Source organism: Panulirus ornatus, chromosome 10 (genome assembly GCF_036320965.1).
Source record: "Panulirus ornatus isolate Po-2019 chromosome 10, ASM3632096v1, whole genome shotgun sequence".
Lineage (NCBI taxonomy): Eukaryota > Metazoa > Arthropoda > Malacostraca > Decapoda > Palinuridae > Panulirus > Panulirus ornatus.
In genome coordinates, this window is record NC_092233.1 from 34417007 (window position 1) to 34433036 (window position 16030).

The window sequence follows — 16030 nt, forward strand, 5'->3', positions numbered from 1 at the left end:
GAATGAGTGAGGAGAGATTGACAAAGAGGATATATGTGTCAGAGGTGGAGGGAACGAGGAGAAGTGGGAGACCTAATTGGAGGTGGAAAGATGGAGTGAAAAAGATTTTGAGTGATCGGGGCCTGAACATGCAGGAGGGTGAAAGGCATGCAAGGAATAGAGCGAATTGGAACGATGTGGTATACCAGGGTCGACGTGCTGTCAATGGATTGAACCAGGGCATGTGAAGCGTCTGGGGTAAACCATGGAAAGTTCTGTGGGGCCTGGTGTCAAAAGGGAGCTGTGGTTTCGGTACATTATTACTTGACAGCTAGAGACTGAGTGTGAACGAATGGGGCCTTTGTTGTCTTTTCCTAAGCCTACCTCGCACACATGAGGGAGGAGGGGGTTGTTATTCCATGTGTGGCGAGGTGGCGATGGGAATGAATAAAGGCAGACAGCACGAATCATGTACATGTGTATATATGTATAGGTCTGTGTGTGTATATATATGTAAACATTGAGATGTATAGGTATGTATACTTGCGCGTGTGGATGTGTATGTATATACATGTGCATGTGGGTGCATTGGGACGTTCTTTCGTCTGTTTCCTTGCGCTGCCTCGCTAACGCAGGAGACAGCGACAAAGCAAAATAAAATAAATAAAAAATATTCATTTTATATATTTTGCTTTGTCGGTGTCTCCCGCTTTAACGAGGTAGCACAAGGAAACAGATGAAAGAATGGCCCAACCCACCCACATATACATGTATATACATACACGTCCACACACGCAAATATACATACCTATACATCTCAATGTATACATATATATACACACACACACACACATATACATATATACACATGTACATGATTCATGCTGTCTGCCTTTATTCATTCCCATTGCCACCTCGCCACACATGGAATAAAAATCCCCTCCCCCTCATGTGTGCGAGGTAGCACTAGGAAAAGACAAGAATGGCCCCATTCATTCACACTCAGTCTTTACCTGTCATGTAATAATGCACCGAAACAACAGCTCCCTTTCCACATCCAGGCCCCATAGAACTTTCCATGGTTTACCCCACACCCTTCACATGCCCTGGTTCAATCAATTGACAGCACGTCGACCCCAGTATACCACATCGTTACAATTCACTCTATTCCTTGCACGCCTTTCACCCTCCTGCATGTTCAGGCCCCAATCACTCAAAATCTTTTTCACTCCGTCTTTCCACCCCCAATTTGGTCTCCCACTTCTCGTTCCCTCCACCTCTGACACATATATCCTCTTGGTCAATCTTCCCTCACTCATTCTCTCCATGTGACCAAACTATTTCAAAACACTCTCTTCTGCTCTCTCAACCATACTCTTTTCATTACCACACATCTCTCTTACCCTTACATTACTTACTCGATCAAACCACCTCACACCACATATTGTCCTCAAACATCTCATTTCCAGCACATCCACCCTCGACCATTTTTGCTTTCCGAGATAATGTTCTTGACTTCCACACATTCGTCAAGGCTTCCAGAATTTTCGCCCCCTCCCCCACCCTATGATTCACTTCCGCTTCCATGGTTCCTCCGCTGCCAAATCCACTCCCAGATATCTAAAACACTTCACTTCCTTCAGTTTTTCTCCATTCAAACTTACCTCCCAATTGACTTGACCCTCAACCCTACTGTACCTAATAACCTTACTCTTATTCACATTTACTCTCAACTTTCTTCTTTCACACACTTTACCAAACTCAGTCACCAGTTTCTGCAGTTTCTCACATGAATCAGCCACCAGCACTGTATCATCAGCGAACAACTGACTCACTTCCCAAGCTCTCTCATCCACAACAGACTGCATACTTGCCACTCTTTCCAAAACTCTTGCATTCACCTCCCTAACAACCCCATCCATAAACAAATTAAACAACCATGGAAATATCACACACCCCTGCCGTAAATCTACATTCACTGAGAACCAATCACTTTCCTCTCTTCATACACGTACACATGCCTTACATCCTCGATAAAAACTTTTCACTGCTTCTAACAACTTGCCTCCCACCCCATATATTCTTAATACCTTCCACAGAGCATCTCTATCAACTCTATCATATGCCTTCTCCAGATCCATAAATGCTACATACAAATCCATTTGCTTGATATACATGGGGTGTTCAGCGTTGTAAATGGAAATGGTGAAGAGCTTGTAGTTTTATGTGCTGAAAAACGACTGGTGATTAGGAATACTTGATTTAAAAAGAGAGATATACATAAGTATACGTATGTAAGTAGGAGAGATGGCAAGAGAGCATTATTGGATTACGTGTTAACTGATAGGCGTGCGAAAGAGAGACTTTTGGATGTTATTGTGCTGAGAGGTGCAACTGGAGGGAAGTCTGATCATTATCTTGTGGAGGTGAAGGTGAAGATTTGTAGAGGTTTTCAGAAAAGAAGAGAGAATGTTGGGGTGAAGAGAGGGGTGAGAGTAAGTGAGCTTGGGAAGGAGACTTGTGTGAGGAAGTACCAGGAGAGACTGAGTACAGAATGGAAAAAGGTGAGAACAAAGGAGGTAAGGGGAGTGGGGGAGGAATGGGATGTATTTAGGGAAGCAGTGGTGGCTTGCACAAAAGATGCTTGTGGCATGAGAAGTGTGGGAGGTGGACAGATTTTAGAAAGGGTAGTGAGTGGTGGGATGAAGAAGTAAGATTATTAGTGAAAGAGAAGAGAGAGGCATTTAGACAATTTTTGCAGGGAAAAAATGCAAATGAGTGGGAGATGTATAAAAGAAAGAGGCAGAAGGTCAGAGAAAGGTGAGAGGTGAAAAAGAGGGCAAATGAGAGTTATGGTGAGAGAGTATCATTAAATTTTAGGGAGAATAAAAAGTTGTTTTGGAAGGAGGTAAATAAAGTGCATAAGACAAGGGAGCAAATGGGAACTTCAGTGAAGGGGGCTAATGGGGAGGTGATAACAAGTAGTGGTGATGTGAGAAGGAGATGGAGTGAGTATTTTGAAGGTTTGTTGAATGTGTTTGATGATAGAGTGGCGGATATAGGGTGTTTTGGTCGAGGTGGTATGCAAAGTGAGAGGGTTAGGGAAAATGATTTGGTAAACATAGAAGGGGTAGTAAAAGCTTTGCGGAAGATGAAAGTCGTCAAGGCAGCAGGTTTGGATGGTATTGCAGTGGAATTTATTAAAAAAGGGGGTGACTGTATTGTTGACTGGTTGGTAAGGTTATTTAATGTATGTATGACTCATGGTGAGGTGCCTGAGGATTGGCGGAATGTTTGCATAGTGCTATTGTACAAAGGCAAAGGGGATAAGAGTGAGTGCTCAAATTAGAGAGGTATAAGTTTGTTGAGTATTCCTGGGAAATTATATGGGAGGGTATTGATTGAGAGGGTGAAGGCATGTACAGAGCATCAGATTGGGGAAGAGCAGGGTGGTTTCAGAAGTGGTAGAGGATGTGTGGATCAGGTGTTTGCTTTCAAGAATGTATGTGAGAAATACTTAGAAAAGCAAATGGATCTGTATGTAGCATTTATGGATCTGGAGAAAACTTAAGTATGAGGACTAATTTTACTACAGAATAGGAATCTCAAGTTTAAACATCATTCAAAGGTCATAAAGGCCTGTAATTAATGATTACATTTTAGGAAGCTTGTGTCATTATTCATTCCATATTAAGTGAGTATCTGTCAGCTAGGGGATGCCTAATGAGATATTTTTCATGATTATTTCAAGTACAGATGTGTTTCATTATCTTATATTACAGTTTTAAAGGAACATTTTTTAGGCTAAAATCTTTTCAGTATTTTTTTAAGGGCACTAAATTCACTTGAAAACCGCACTGTAAGAACTATTTTTCATAATGAATATGAATCTGGGGATGAAATACCGTTTAAAGGTCATCAAGGCCTCGAATTCATGATTACTTTTTAAGATGACTATTATTATTCGTTTCATATTCATTAGTTATCTTCTGGCTATGGGAAGCATTAAGATATATTTTGTAATGTTATATGGTTGCGAGGCGTGGGCTATGGATACAGTTGTGCACAGGAGGGTGGATGTGCTGGAAATGAGATGTTTGAGGACATGTGGTGTGAGGTGGTTTGATCGAGTAAGTAATAATAGGGTAAGAGAGACGTGTGGTAATAAAAAGGGTGTGGCTGAGAGAGCAGAAGAGGGTGTGTTGAAATGGTTTGGTCACATGAAGAGAATGAGTAAGGAAAGATTGACCAAGAGGATATATGTGTCAGAGGTGGAGGGAACAAGAAGTGGGAGACCAAATTGGAGGTGGAAAGATGGAGTGAAAAAGATTTTGAGTGATCGCCTGAACATGCAGGAGGGTGAAAGGCATGCAAGGAATAGAGTGAATTGGAATGATGTGGTATACCTGGGTCGACGTGCTGTCAATGGATTGAAGCAGGGCACGTGAAGCGTCTGGGGTAAACCGTGGAAAGTTCTGTGGGGCCTGGATGTGGAAAGGGAGCTGTGGTTTCGGTGCATTATTACATGACAGCTAGAGACTGAATGTGAACGAAAGTGGCCTTTGTTGTCTTTTTCTAGTGCTACCTCACACACATGTGTGGCAGGGTGGCGATGGGAATGAATAAAGGCAGACAGTATGAATTATGTGCATGTGTATATATGTATATGTCTGTGTGTGTATATATATATGTATACGTTGAGATGTATAGGTATGTATATATTGCGTGTGTGGATGTGTATGTATATACATGTGTATGTGGGTGGGTTGGGCCATTCTTTCATCTGTTTCCTTGTGCTACCTCGCTAACGCAGGAGACAGCGACAAAGCAAAATAAATAAATAAATAAAATAATATTTCAAATACAGAAGCGCTTCATCATATCATATTAGAGTTTAAAAGAAAAAGTTTTGTGGGCCAAAAAAAACCTTTCACTATCACCTGCAATTCTTGGTATCTTTTGGAGGGTAATAAGTTTCCCTAAAACCCTCAGTATGAGAAGTATTTTTCATGATGAATATGAATCTGGGGTTGAAATAATGTATGGGAGCCAGTATGGTACAGAGTGAAAAAAAATTAAGGGTAAGGGGAAAGAATGATTTGGAAATGTCTTTGGAGTAAAGTCAGGTGTTGGTGAGAGGACAAGAGCTACAAAAGGAGTAGCACTACTGAAGCAGGAGTTGTGGGAGTGTGTGACAGAGTGTAGGTAAAAATGATAGTGGATGGTGAGAGATGAATGATTACTGGTCCTTATGCACATGACCATGAGAAGAAAGATAATGAAAGGCAAGTGCTTTGGGAACAGCTGAGTGACTGAGTCAGCAGTTTTGGTGTACAAGACTGGGTATGAGTGATGGGTTATCTGAATACAAAGATAAGAAATGTGGTAGTTCAGGATAAAACTAAATATAGTGGGGTATTCAATGTTATGAATGGAAATGGAAATAGTTTAGAGCTTGTAGAGTTGTGTGCTGAAAAAAAGACTGGTGATTTAGAATACCTAGTTGCATAAGATAGATACACACAAGTACTTCAGTAGGATAGATGGTCAACAGGCATCATTAGATCAGATAACAATTGATATGCATGAAAAAGGGATTTTTAAATGTAAATGTGCTGAGAGGGCAACTGGCAGGAAGTCTGATCACTTTCTTGTGGACGCAAGGATAAAGATTAGTAAAGCTTTTTGAAAAAGAAGAAACACTGTTCAGGAAAAGAGTGGTGGGAGTAAATGAGTGTGGAAAGCACACTTGTGTGAGGAAATACCAGCAGAGACTGAGTGTAAAATGGCAAAATGTGAAAGTAAATGAAGCAAGGAGATTGGATGAAAATAAGTATTAAGGGAAGCAGCTATGGCATGTACAAGTGATGCATGTGGTATGCAAAAGGTGGGAGGCGGGCAGATTAGAATGAGTAGTGAGTGATGGGATGAAGAAGTAAAATAGTAAGCAAAAGAGAAATGAGAGGCATTTGGGCAGTACTTCCAGGAAAGGAAGGAAAGAAGTGCAAATGATTGGAAGATGTTTGAAAAAAAAAAAGTGGCAGGAGGTCTAGAGGAAGGTGCAATGGTAGAAAAAGAGGGCAAATGAGCGTTGGGGTGAGCAAATATCATTTAAATCAAGGGAGGATAAAAAGATGTTTTAGAAGAAGGCAAATAATGTGCAAGTCAAGATAAAAGATAGAAGCATTGGTGAAGTGGGCAAAAGGGGAAGTGATAACAGGTAGAGATAAAGTGAAGAGGAAATAGACTGAGCATTTCTTAAGGATTGTTAAATATTTGATGATATTGTGGGAGACGTAGAATGTTTGGTTGGGGTGGTATGCGAAGTGAAAGTCATGGTACGTGGCTTTGTGATAAGACAAGAAGTGGTGAAAGCCTTCCTTTAGATAAAATGCAGCAAGGAAGTAGCAGTGAATGGTACTGCAGCTGAATGTATTAAGAAAGGGGTGCCAGTTCTTGATTGGTTGGTGTGATATTCATTGTATACACTGATCATGGTGAGGTGTCCGAGGACTGGCAGAATGCATGTATAGTTCCACTGTATAAAGGAATAAGGTGAGAGTTCAAACTACAGAGCTATAAGTCTCCTGAGTATAATGGCTGGTAAGCTGTATGGATGGATATTGATTGAGAGGGTGAAGGAGCAGTGTGGATTCAGAAGTGGTAGAGGATAAGCAGATCAGGTGTTTGCTTTAAAGAATGTGTGAGCAATAATTAGAAAGACAGAGGGATTTGTATGTGGCATTTATGGATCGGGAGAAGGCATATGATAGGGTTGATAGAGATGATTTATAGAAGGCATTTTAAATGGTGTTAATAATTGACATGTAAGACTCTTTAGGCAGATGTGAAACAATTCCAGAATTCAATCTTAGCCAACTGAACACACTATGTAACTACAGTCAAATGAATCTCCAGTAACATTAAACACGGAGTACAACTTTTCTCCACAACAGTAAAAAAATGCATCAATTATTGTAGTGCTCAACAACACTCCTCTTGAGTTTGAAATGAATATCACATCCAATGTACTGCCATATATGCTCTCACTTGATTCCCATGCCACCAAACTGACAAGCAAAGAGATTGCATTTAATTTCATCCATGTGTAAACTTTCAAATATTTTCTGTTCATCTTTTTTCTTTATATAGCACAGTACAGTACCAGCATGTTGATACTATACAATATGATACTGATGTTTCTCTCATGGCCACCTGTAAGATGATGGAAGCACTGTTGTTATATATTTCACATTTTTGATGTAACAAAACGGCATTACTACACTTTGCAAGCTGATTACCTGTTATCACTCCAAATCACTCCAACACGCTTGTCAATAAAGTCACAGACAAAAAAAGCATAATGGCAGTGAAAGTGCATGGGCTATGCTTCTGAATCTAAATTCAAATCTTTTAGCCTCATCATTATGTGGGCCTATTATTACACAATTTGCTGGAACATGTATTTATATGTTCATGATCTTTAAATATAAAAAAAACATTCTTCAACATACAACACTAAGTTCAACCAATTTCAATGCCAGGTACAAAAACGTTAGAATCCTTTCATACATATGAAGTAATGAAAATGGTAATACTAACAATTTCATTTTGTCATGGTAAAATGACATCTTTAGAGAATTGGCCCTCGAAACAAAAATTGCATTCAAAGGGTTAGGCACACATACATCAGTGCAAAACAGCTGACAGTCATAAAAGCAAGCAAAGTAATTATGCTTTGCAAAATTCAAGCTGAAAAAACTTACACACAAAGAACATTCTCCTTGATGGTGAAGGTCTTGGATGAGCCACTTCTCTTAGGTTCTGGATCAACTTGCAAGCTATTGCGCACAACCTCTGCTTCCCTTCTGGAGTTAAAGGGCACTTCAAGTGTACTGAAGAACAAGCTAAGGATATATTCATACTGGTATGGACTACATTCATAAAATAGAGATATAAGCAAACTTAAACCATAAATGTATATCTGAATCAACGCTAAATGCTAATCTGTTTCTACGAGAATATCTTAGATTTGCCATATGGTATTTCTCTAAGCAGAAAATAAAAAACAATGGTACATACATATTACAATAACTCTGCCACTTCCCAAACTTACTACTAAAGAGCAAAACTAACCACTGAATTTCCTTCTGGTTTTTTGTCTTACCAAACACATTCTCATTTGTTCTTCAAAGTTTGTCATTTGTTCCTCAAAGTTTCTAAACCTATTCATTTCTATCACAACTAGCTTAATTCATGGAGGTGCAATAAGTCAAATTCATGTTTTCCAAAATTCAAGATGATAACTTGTTTACTAAAGTTATTCAATGTGTCTCTTTCCCTGAACTCTACACACACACACTTTCATTTTCTATCGTACTTATTAACTGCTTCTCACGATAGTGAGATAGCACCAGGAGACAGATGAAAAATGATCCATCCACTCTTTTACACTTACATACATATATCTGCACATAACATATATCATTCTCATACATGATCGCTATTTCCCATGTCAGCGAGGAAGACCCAAGAAACAGACGAAGAATGGCCCATCCACAAACACACACCCACACACACATATATATACATATCTATTTATTTACTTACTTATTATACTTTGTCGCCCAACCCACCCACATAAACATGTATATACATACACGTCTACACACACACATATACATACCTATACATCTCAACGTATACATACATATACACACACACAGACATATACATATATACACTTGTACGTAATTCATAGTCTGCCCTTATTCATTCCTGTTGCCACCCCGCCACACATGAAATGACAACGCCCTTCCCCCACAAATGCACGAGGTAGCGCTAGGAAAAGACAACAAAGGCCACATTCGTTACACTCAGTCTCTAGCTGTCATGTATAATGCATCGAAATCACAGCTCCCTTTCCATATCCAGGCCCCACAGAACTTTCCATGGTTTACCCCACACTCTTCACATGCCCTGGTTCAATCCATTGACAGCATGTCGACCCCGGTATACCACACCGTTCCAATTCACTCTATTCCTTGCAACCCTTTCACCCTCCTCGATGTTCAGGTCCCAATCACTTCAAATCTTTTTCACTCCATCTTTCCACCTCCAATTTGGTCTCCCACTTCTCCTCGTTCCCTCAACCTTTGACACATATATCTTCTTGGTCAATCTTTCCTCACTCATTCTCTCCATGTGACCAAAGCATTTCAAAACACCCTCTTCTGCTCTCTCAACCACACTCTTTTCATTACCCCACATCTCTCTTACCCTATCATTACTTACTCGATCGAACCACCTCACACCACATATTGTCCTCAAACATCTCATTTCCAGCACATCCACCCTCCTCTGCACAACTCTATCCATAGCCCATGCCTCGCAACCATATAACATTATGGGAACCACTATTCCTTCAAACCTACCCATTTTTGCCTTCTAAGATAACGATCTCGACTTCCACACATTCTTCAACGCTCCCAGAACTTTCGCCCCCTCCCCCACCCTATGATTCACTTCCGCTTCCATAGTTTCTCCCGCTGCCAAATCCACTCCCAGATATCTACAACACTTCACTTCCTCCAGTTTATCTCCATTCAAACTTACCTCCCAATTGACTTGACCCTCAACCCTACTGCACCTAATAACCTTGCTCTTATTCACATTTACTCTCAGCTTTCTTCTTTCACACACTTTACCAAACTCAGTCACCAGCTCCTGCAGTTTCTCACATGAATCAGCCAACAGCGCTGTAACATCAGCGAACAACAACTGACTCACTTCCCAAGCTCTTTCATCCACAACAGACTTCATACTTGCCCCTCTTTCCAAAACTATTGCATTCACCTCACTAACATCCCCATCCATAAACAAATTAAACAACCATGGAGACATCACACACCCCTGCGCAAACCAACATTCACTAAGAACCAATCACTTTCCCCTCTTCCTACACGTACATGTGCCTTACATCCTTGATAAAAACTTTTCACTGCTTCTAACAACTTGCCTCCCACACCATATATATATATATATATATATATATATATATATATATATATATATATATATATATATATTATCCCTGGGGATAGGGGATTAACAATAATTCCCACGTATTCCCTGCGTGTCGTAGAAGGCGACTAAAAGGGGAGGGAGCGGGGGGCTGGAAATCCTCCCCTCTCGTTTTTTTTTTTTCCAAAAGAGCGAACAGAGGGGGCCAGGTGAGGATATTCCAAAAAAGGCCCAGTCCTCTGTTCTTAACGCTACCTCGCTAATGCGGGAAATGGCGAATAGTTTAAAAGGTGTTTGCTTTGAAGAATGTGTGTGAGAAATACTTAGAAAAGCAAATGGATTTGTATGTAGCATTTATGGATCTGGAGAAGGCATATGATAGAGTTGATAGAGATGCTCTGTGGAAGGTATTAAGAATATATGGTGTGGGAGGCAAGTTGTTAGAAGCAGTGAAAAGTTTTTATCGAGGTTGTAAGGCATGTGTACGTGTAGGAAGAGAGGAAAGTGATTGGTTCTCAGTGAATGTAGGTTTGCGGCAGGGGTGTGTGATGTCTCCATGGTTGTTTAATTTGTTTATGAATGGGGTTGCTAGGGAGGTGAATGCAAGAGTTTTGGAAAGAGGGGCAAGTATGAAGTCTGTTGTGAATGAGAGAGCTTGGGAAGTGAGTCAGTTGTTGTTCGGTGATGATACAGCGCTGGTGGCTGATTCATGGGAGAAACTGCAGAAGCTGGTGACTGAGTTTGGTAAAGTGTGTGAAAGAAGAAAGTTAAGAGTAAATGTGAATAAGAGCAAGGTTATTAGGTACAGTAGGGTTGAGGGTCAAGTCAATTGGAAGGTAAGTTTGAATGGAGAAAAACTGGAGGAAGTAAAGTGTTTTAGATATCTGAGAGTGGATCTGGCAGCGGATGGTACCATGGAAGCGGAAGTGAATCATAGGGTGAGGGAGGGGGCGAAAATCCTGGGAGCCTTGAAGTATGTGTGGAAGTCGAGAACATTATCTCGGAAAGCAGAAATGGGTATGTTTGAAGATATAGTGGTTCCAACAATGTTGTATGGTTGCGAGGCGTGGGCTATGGATAGAGTTGTGCGCAGGAGGGTGGATGTGCTGGAAATGAGATGTTTGAGGACAATGTGTGGTGTGAGGTGGTTTGATTGAGTAAGTAATGCAAGGGTAAGAGAGATGTGTGGAAATAAAAAGAGCGTGGTTGAGAGAGCAGAAGAGGGTGTTTTGAAATGGTTTGGGCACATGGAGAGAATGAGTGAGGAAAGATTGACCAAGAGGATATATGTGTCGGAGGTGGAGGGAACGAGGAGAAGTGGGAGACCAAACTGGAGGTGGAAAGATGGAGTGAAAAAGATTTTGAGTGATCGGGGCCTGAACATGCAGGAGGGTGAAAGGCGGGCAAGGAATAGAGTGAATTGGATCGATGTGGTATACCGGGGTTGACGTGCTGTCAGTGGATTGAATCAGAGCATGTGAAGTGTCTGGGGTAAACCATGGAAAGTAGTGTGGGGCCTGGATGTGGAAAGGGAGCTGTGGTTTCGGTGCATTATTGCATGACAGCTAGAGACTGAGTGTGAACGAATGGGGCCTTTGTTGTTTTTTCCTAGCGCTACCTCACACATATGAGGGGGGAGGGGGATGGTATACCATGTGTGGAGAGGTGGCGATGGGAATGAATAAAGGCAGACAGTGTGAATTGTGTGCATGGGTATATGTGTGTGTCTGTGTGTGTATATATATGTGTACATTGAGATGTATAGATGTGTGTATTTGCATGTGTGGACGTGTATGTATATACATGTGTATGGGGGTGGGTTGAGCCATTTCTCTCATCTGTTTCCTTGCGCTACCTCGCAAACGCGGGAGACAGCGACAAAGCAAAATAACAATAACAATAATAATAATAATATATATATATATATATATATATATATATATATATATATATATATATATATATATATATATATATATATATTTATTATTTTGCTTTGTCGGTCTCCCACGTTTGCGAGGTAGCGCAAGGAAACAGACGAAAGAAATGGCCCAACCCACCCCCATACACAATGTATATACATACACGTCCATGGTTCCATCCACTGCCAGATCCACTCCCAGATATCTAAAACACTTTACTTCCTCCAGTTTTTCTCCATTCAAACTTACCTCCCAATTGACTTGACCCTCAACCCTACTGTACCTAATAACCTTGCTCTTATTCACATTTACTCTTAACTTGGTTCTCAGTGAATGTAGGTTTGCGACAGGGGTGTGTGATGTCTCCATGGTTGTTTAATTTGTTTATGGATGGGGTTGTTAGGGAGGTGAATGCAAGAGTTTTGGAAAGAGAGGCAAGTATGAAGTCTGTTGTGGATGAGAGAGCTTGGGAAGTGAGTCAGTTGTTCTTCGCTGATGATACAGCGCTGGTGGCTGATTCATGTGAGAAACTGCAGAAGCTGATGACTGAGTTTGGTAAAGTGTGTGAAAGAAGAAAGTTAAGAGTAAATGTGAATATATATATATATATATATATATATATATATATATATATATATATATATATATATATATATATATATATTTTTTCCTTTGTCGCTGTCTCCCGCGTTTGCGAGGTAGCGCAAGGAAACAGACGAAAGAAATGGCCCAACCCACCCCATACACATGTATATACATACGTCCACACACGCAAATATACATACCTACACAGCTTTCCATGGTTTACCCCAGACGCTTCATATGCCCCGATTCAATCCACTGACAGCACGTCAACCCCGGTATACCACATCGCTCCAATTCACTCTATTCCTTGCCCTCCTTTCACCCTCCTGCATGTTCTGGCCCCGATCACACAAAATCTTTTTCACTCCATCTTTCCACCTCCAATTTGGTCTCCCTCTTCTCCTCGTTCCCTCCACCTCCGACACATATATCCTCTTGGTCAATCTTTCCTCACTCATTCTCTCCATGTGCCCAAACCATTTCAAAACACCCTCTTCTGCTCTCTCAACCACGCTCTTTTTATTTCCACACATCTCTCTTACCCTTACGTTACTTACTCGATCAAACCACCTCACACCACACATTGTCCTCAAACATCTCATTTCCAGCACATCCATCCTCCTGCGCACAACTCTATCCATAGCCCACGCCTCGCAACCATACAACATTGTTGGAACCACTATTCCTTCAAACATACCCATTTTTGCTTTCCGAGATAATGTTCTCGACTTCCACACATTCTTCAAGGCTCCCAGAATTTTCGCCCCCTCACCCACCCTATAATCCACTTCCGCTTCCATGGTTCCATCCGCTGCCAGATCCACTCCCAGATATCTAAAACACTTCACTTCCTCCAGTTTTTCTCCATTCAAACTCACCTCCCAATTGACTTGACCCTCAACCCTACTGTACCTAATAACCTTGCTCTTATTCACATTTACTCTTAACTTTCTTCTTTCACACACTTTACCAAACTCAGTCACCAGCTTCTGCAGTTTCTCACATGAATCAGCCGCCAGCGCTGTATCATCAGCGAACAACAACTGACTCACTTCCCAAGCTCTCTCATCCCCAACAGACTTCATACTTGCCCCTCTTTCCAAAACTCTTGCATTCACCTCCCTAACAACCCCATCCATAAACAAATTAAACAACCATGGAGACATCACACACCCCTGCGCAAACCAACATTCACTAAGAACCAATCACTTTCCCCTCTTCCTACACGTACATGTGCCTTACATCCTTGATAAAAACTTTTTTTTTTTTTTTTTTTCCAAAAGAAGGAACAGAGGGGGCCAGGAGAGGATATTCCAAAAAAGGCCCAGTCCTCTGTTCTTAACGCTACCTCGCTAACGTGGGAAATGGCGAATAGTGTAAAAGGTGTTTGCTTTGAAGAATGAATGTGAGAAATACTTAGAAAAGCAAATGGATTTGTATGTAGCATTTATGGATCTGGAGAAGGCATGTGATAGAGTTGATAGAGATGCTCTGTGGAAGGTATTAAGAATATATGGTGTGGGAGGAAAGTTGTTAGAAGCAGTGAAAAGTTTTTATCGAGAATGTAAGGCATGTGTACGTGTAGGAAGAGAGGAAAGTGATTGGTTCTCAGTGAATGTAGGTTTGCGGCAGGGGTGTGTGATGTCTCCATGGTTGTTTAATTTGTTTATGAATGGGGTTGCTAGGGAGGTGAATGCAAGAGTTTTGGAAAGAGGGGCAAGTATGAAGTCTGTTGTGAATGAGAGAGCTTGGGAAGTGAGTCAGTTGTTGTTCGCTGATGATACAGCGCTGGTGGCTGATTCATGTGAGAAACTGCAGAAGCTGGTGACTGAGTTTGGTAAAGTGTGTGAAAGAAGAAAGTTAAGAGTAAATGTGAATGAGAGCAAGGTTATTAGGTACAGTAGGGTTGAGGGTCAAGTCAATTGGAAGGTAAGTTTGAATGGAGAAAAACTGGAGGAAGTAAAGTGTTTTAGATATCTGAGAGTGGATCTGGCAGCGGATGGTACCATGGAAGCGGAAGTGAATCATAGGGTGGGGGAGGGGGCGAAAATCCTGGGAGCCTTGAAGAATGTGTGGAAGTCGAGAACATTATCTCGGAAAGCAGAAATGGGTATGTTTGAAGATATAGTGGTTCCAACAATGTTGTATGGTTGCGAGGCGTGGGCTATGGATAGAGTTGTGCGCAGGAGGGTGGATGTGCTGGAAATGAGATGTTTGAGGACAATGTGTGGTGTGAGGTGGTTTAATCGAGTAAGTAATGCAAGGGTAAGAGAGATGTGTGGAAATAAAAAGAGCGTGGTTGAGAGAGCAGAAGAGGGTGTTTTGAAATGGTTTGGGCACATGGAGAGAATGAGTGAGGAAAGATTGACCAAGAGGATATATGTGTCGGAGGTGGAGGGAACGAGGAGAAGTGGGAGACCAAACTGGAGGTGGAAAGATGGAGTGAAAAAGATTTTGAGTGATCGGGGCCTGAACTTGCAGGAGGGTGAAAGGCGGGCAAGGAATAGAGTGAATTGGATCGATGTGGTATACCGGGGTTGACGTGCTGTCAGTGGATTGAATCAGAGCATGTGAAGTGTCTGGGGTAAACCATGGAAAGTAGTGTGGGGCCTGGATGTGGAAAGGGAGCTGTGGTTTCGGTGCATTATTGCATGACAGCTAGAGACTGAGTGTGAACGAATGGGGCCTTTGTTGTTTTTTCCTAGCGCTACCTCACACATATGAGGGGGGAGGGGGATGGTATTCCATGTGTGGAGAGGTGGCGATGGGAATGAATAAAGGCAGACAGTGTGAATTGTGTGCATGGGTATATGTGTGTGTCTGTGTGTGTATATATATGTGTACATTGAGATGTATAGATGTGTGTATTTGCGTGTCTGGACGTGTATGTATATACATGTGTATGGGGGTGGGTTGAGCCATTTCTTTCGTCTGTTTCCTTGCGCTACCTCGCAAACGCGGGAGACAGCGACAAAGCAAAATAACAATAACAATAATAATAATATATATGTATATATATATATATATATATATATATATATATATATATATATATATATATATATATATATTTATTATTTTGCTTTGTCGGTCTCCCACGTTTGCGAGGTAGCGCAAGGAAACAGACGAAAGAAATGGCCCAACCCACCCCCATACACAATGTATATACATACACGTCCACACACGCAAATATACATACCTATACATCTCAATGTACACATATATATACACACAGACACATACATATATACCCATGCACACAATTCACACTGTCTGCCTTTATTCATTCCCACCGCCACCTCGCCACACATGGAATACCATCCCCCTCCCCCCTGATGTATGCGAGGTAGCACTAGGAAAAGACAACAAAGGCCCCATTCGTTCACACTCAGTCTCTAGCTGTCATGCAATAATGCCCGAAAACCACAGCTCCCTTTCCACATACAGGCCCCACACAACTTTCCATGGTTTACCCCAGATGCTTCACATGCCCTGATTCAATCCACTGACAGCACGTCAAC

General features: G+C 41.4%; 1 protein-coding gene across 1 annotated transcript in view; it reads right to left on the reverse strand.

Annotated features, from left to right (window-relative positions):
* The window catches only part of Tcs6 (Threonyl-carbamoyl synthesis 6), a 39198-nt gene that overhangs the window by 13466 nt on the left and 9702 nt on the right, over nucleotides 1-16030 (reverse strand). The window contains exon 2 of the mRNA XM_071665780.1: nucleotides 7746-7874. Within this exon, the coding sequence (XP_071521881.1) occupies nucleotides 7746-7874 (129 nt within the window). The remainder of the gene's footprint in view (nucleotides 1-7745; nucleotides 7875-16030) is intronic.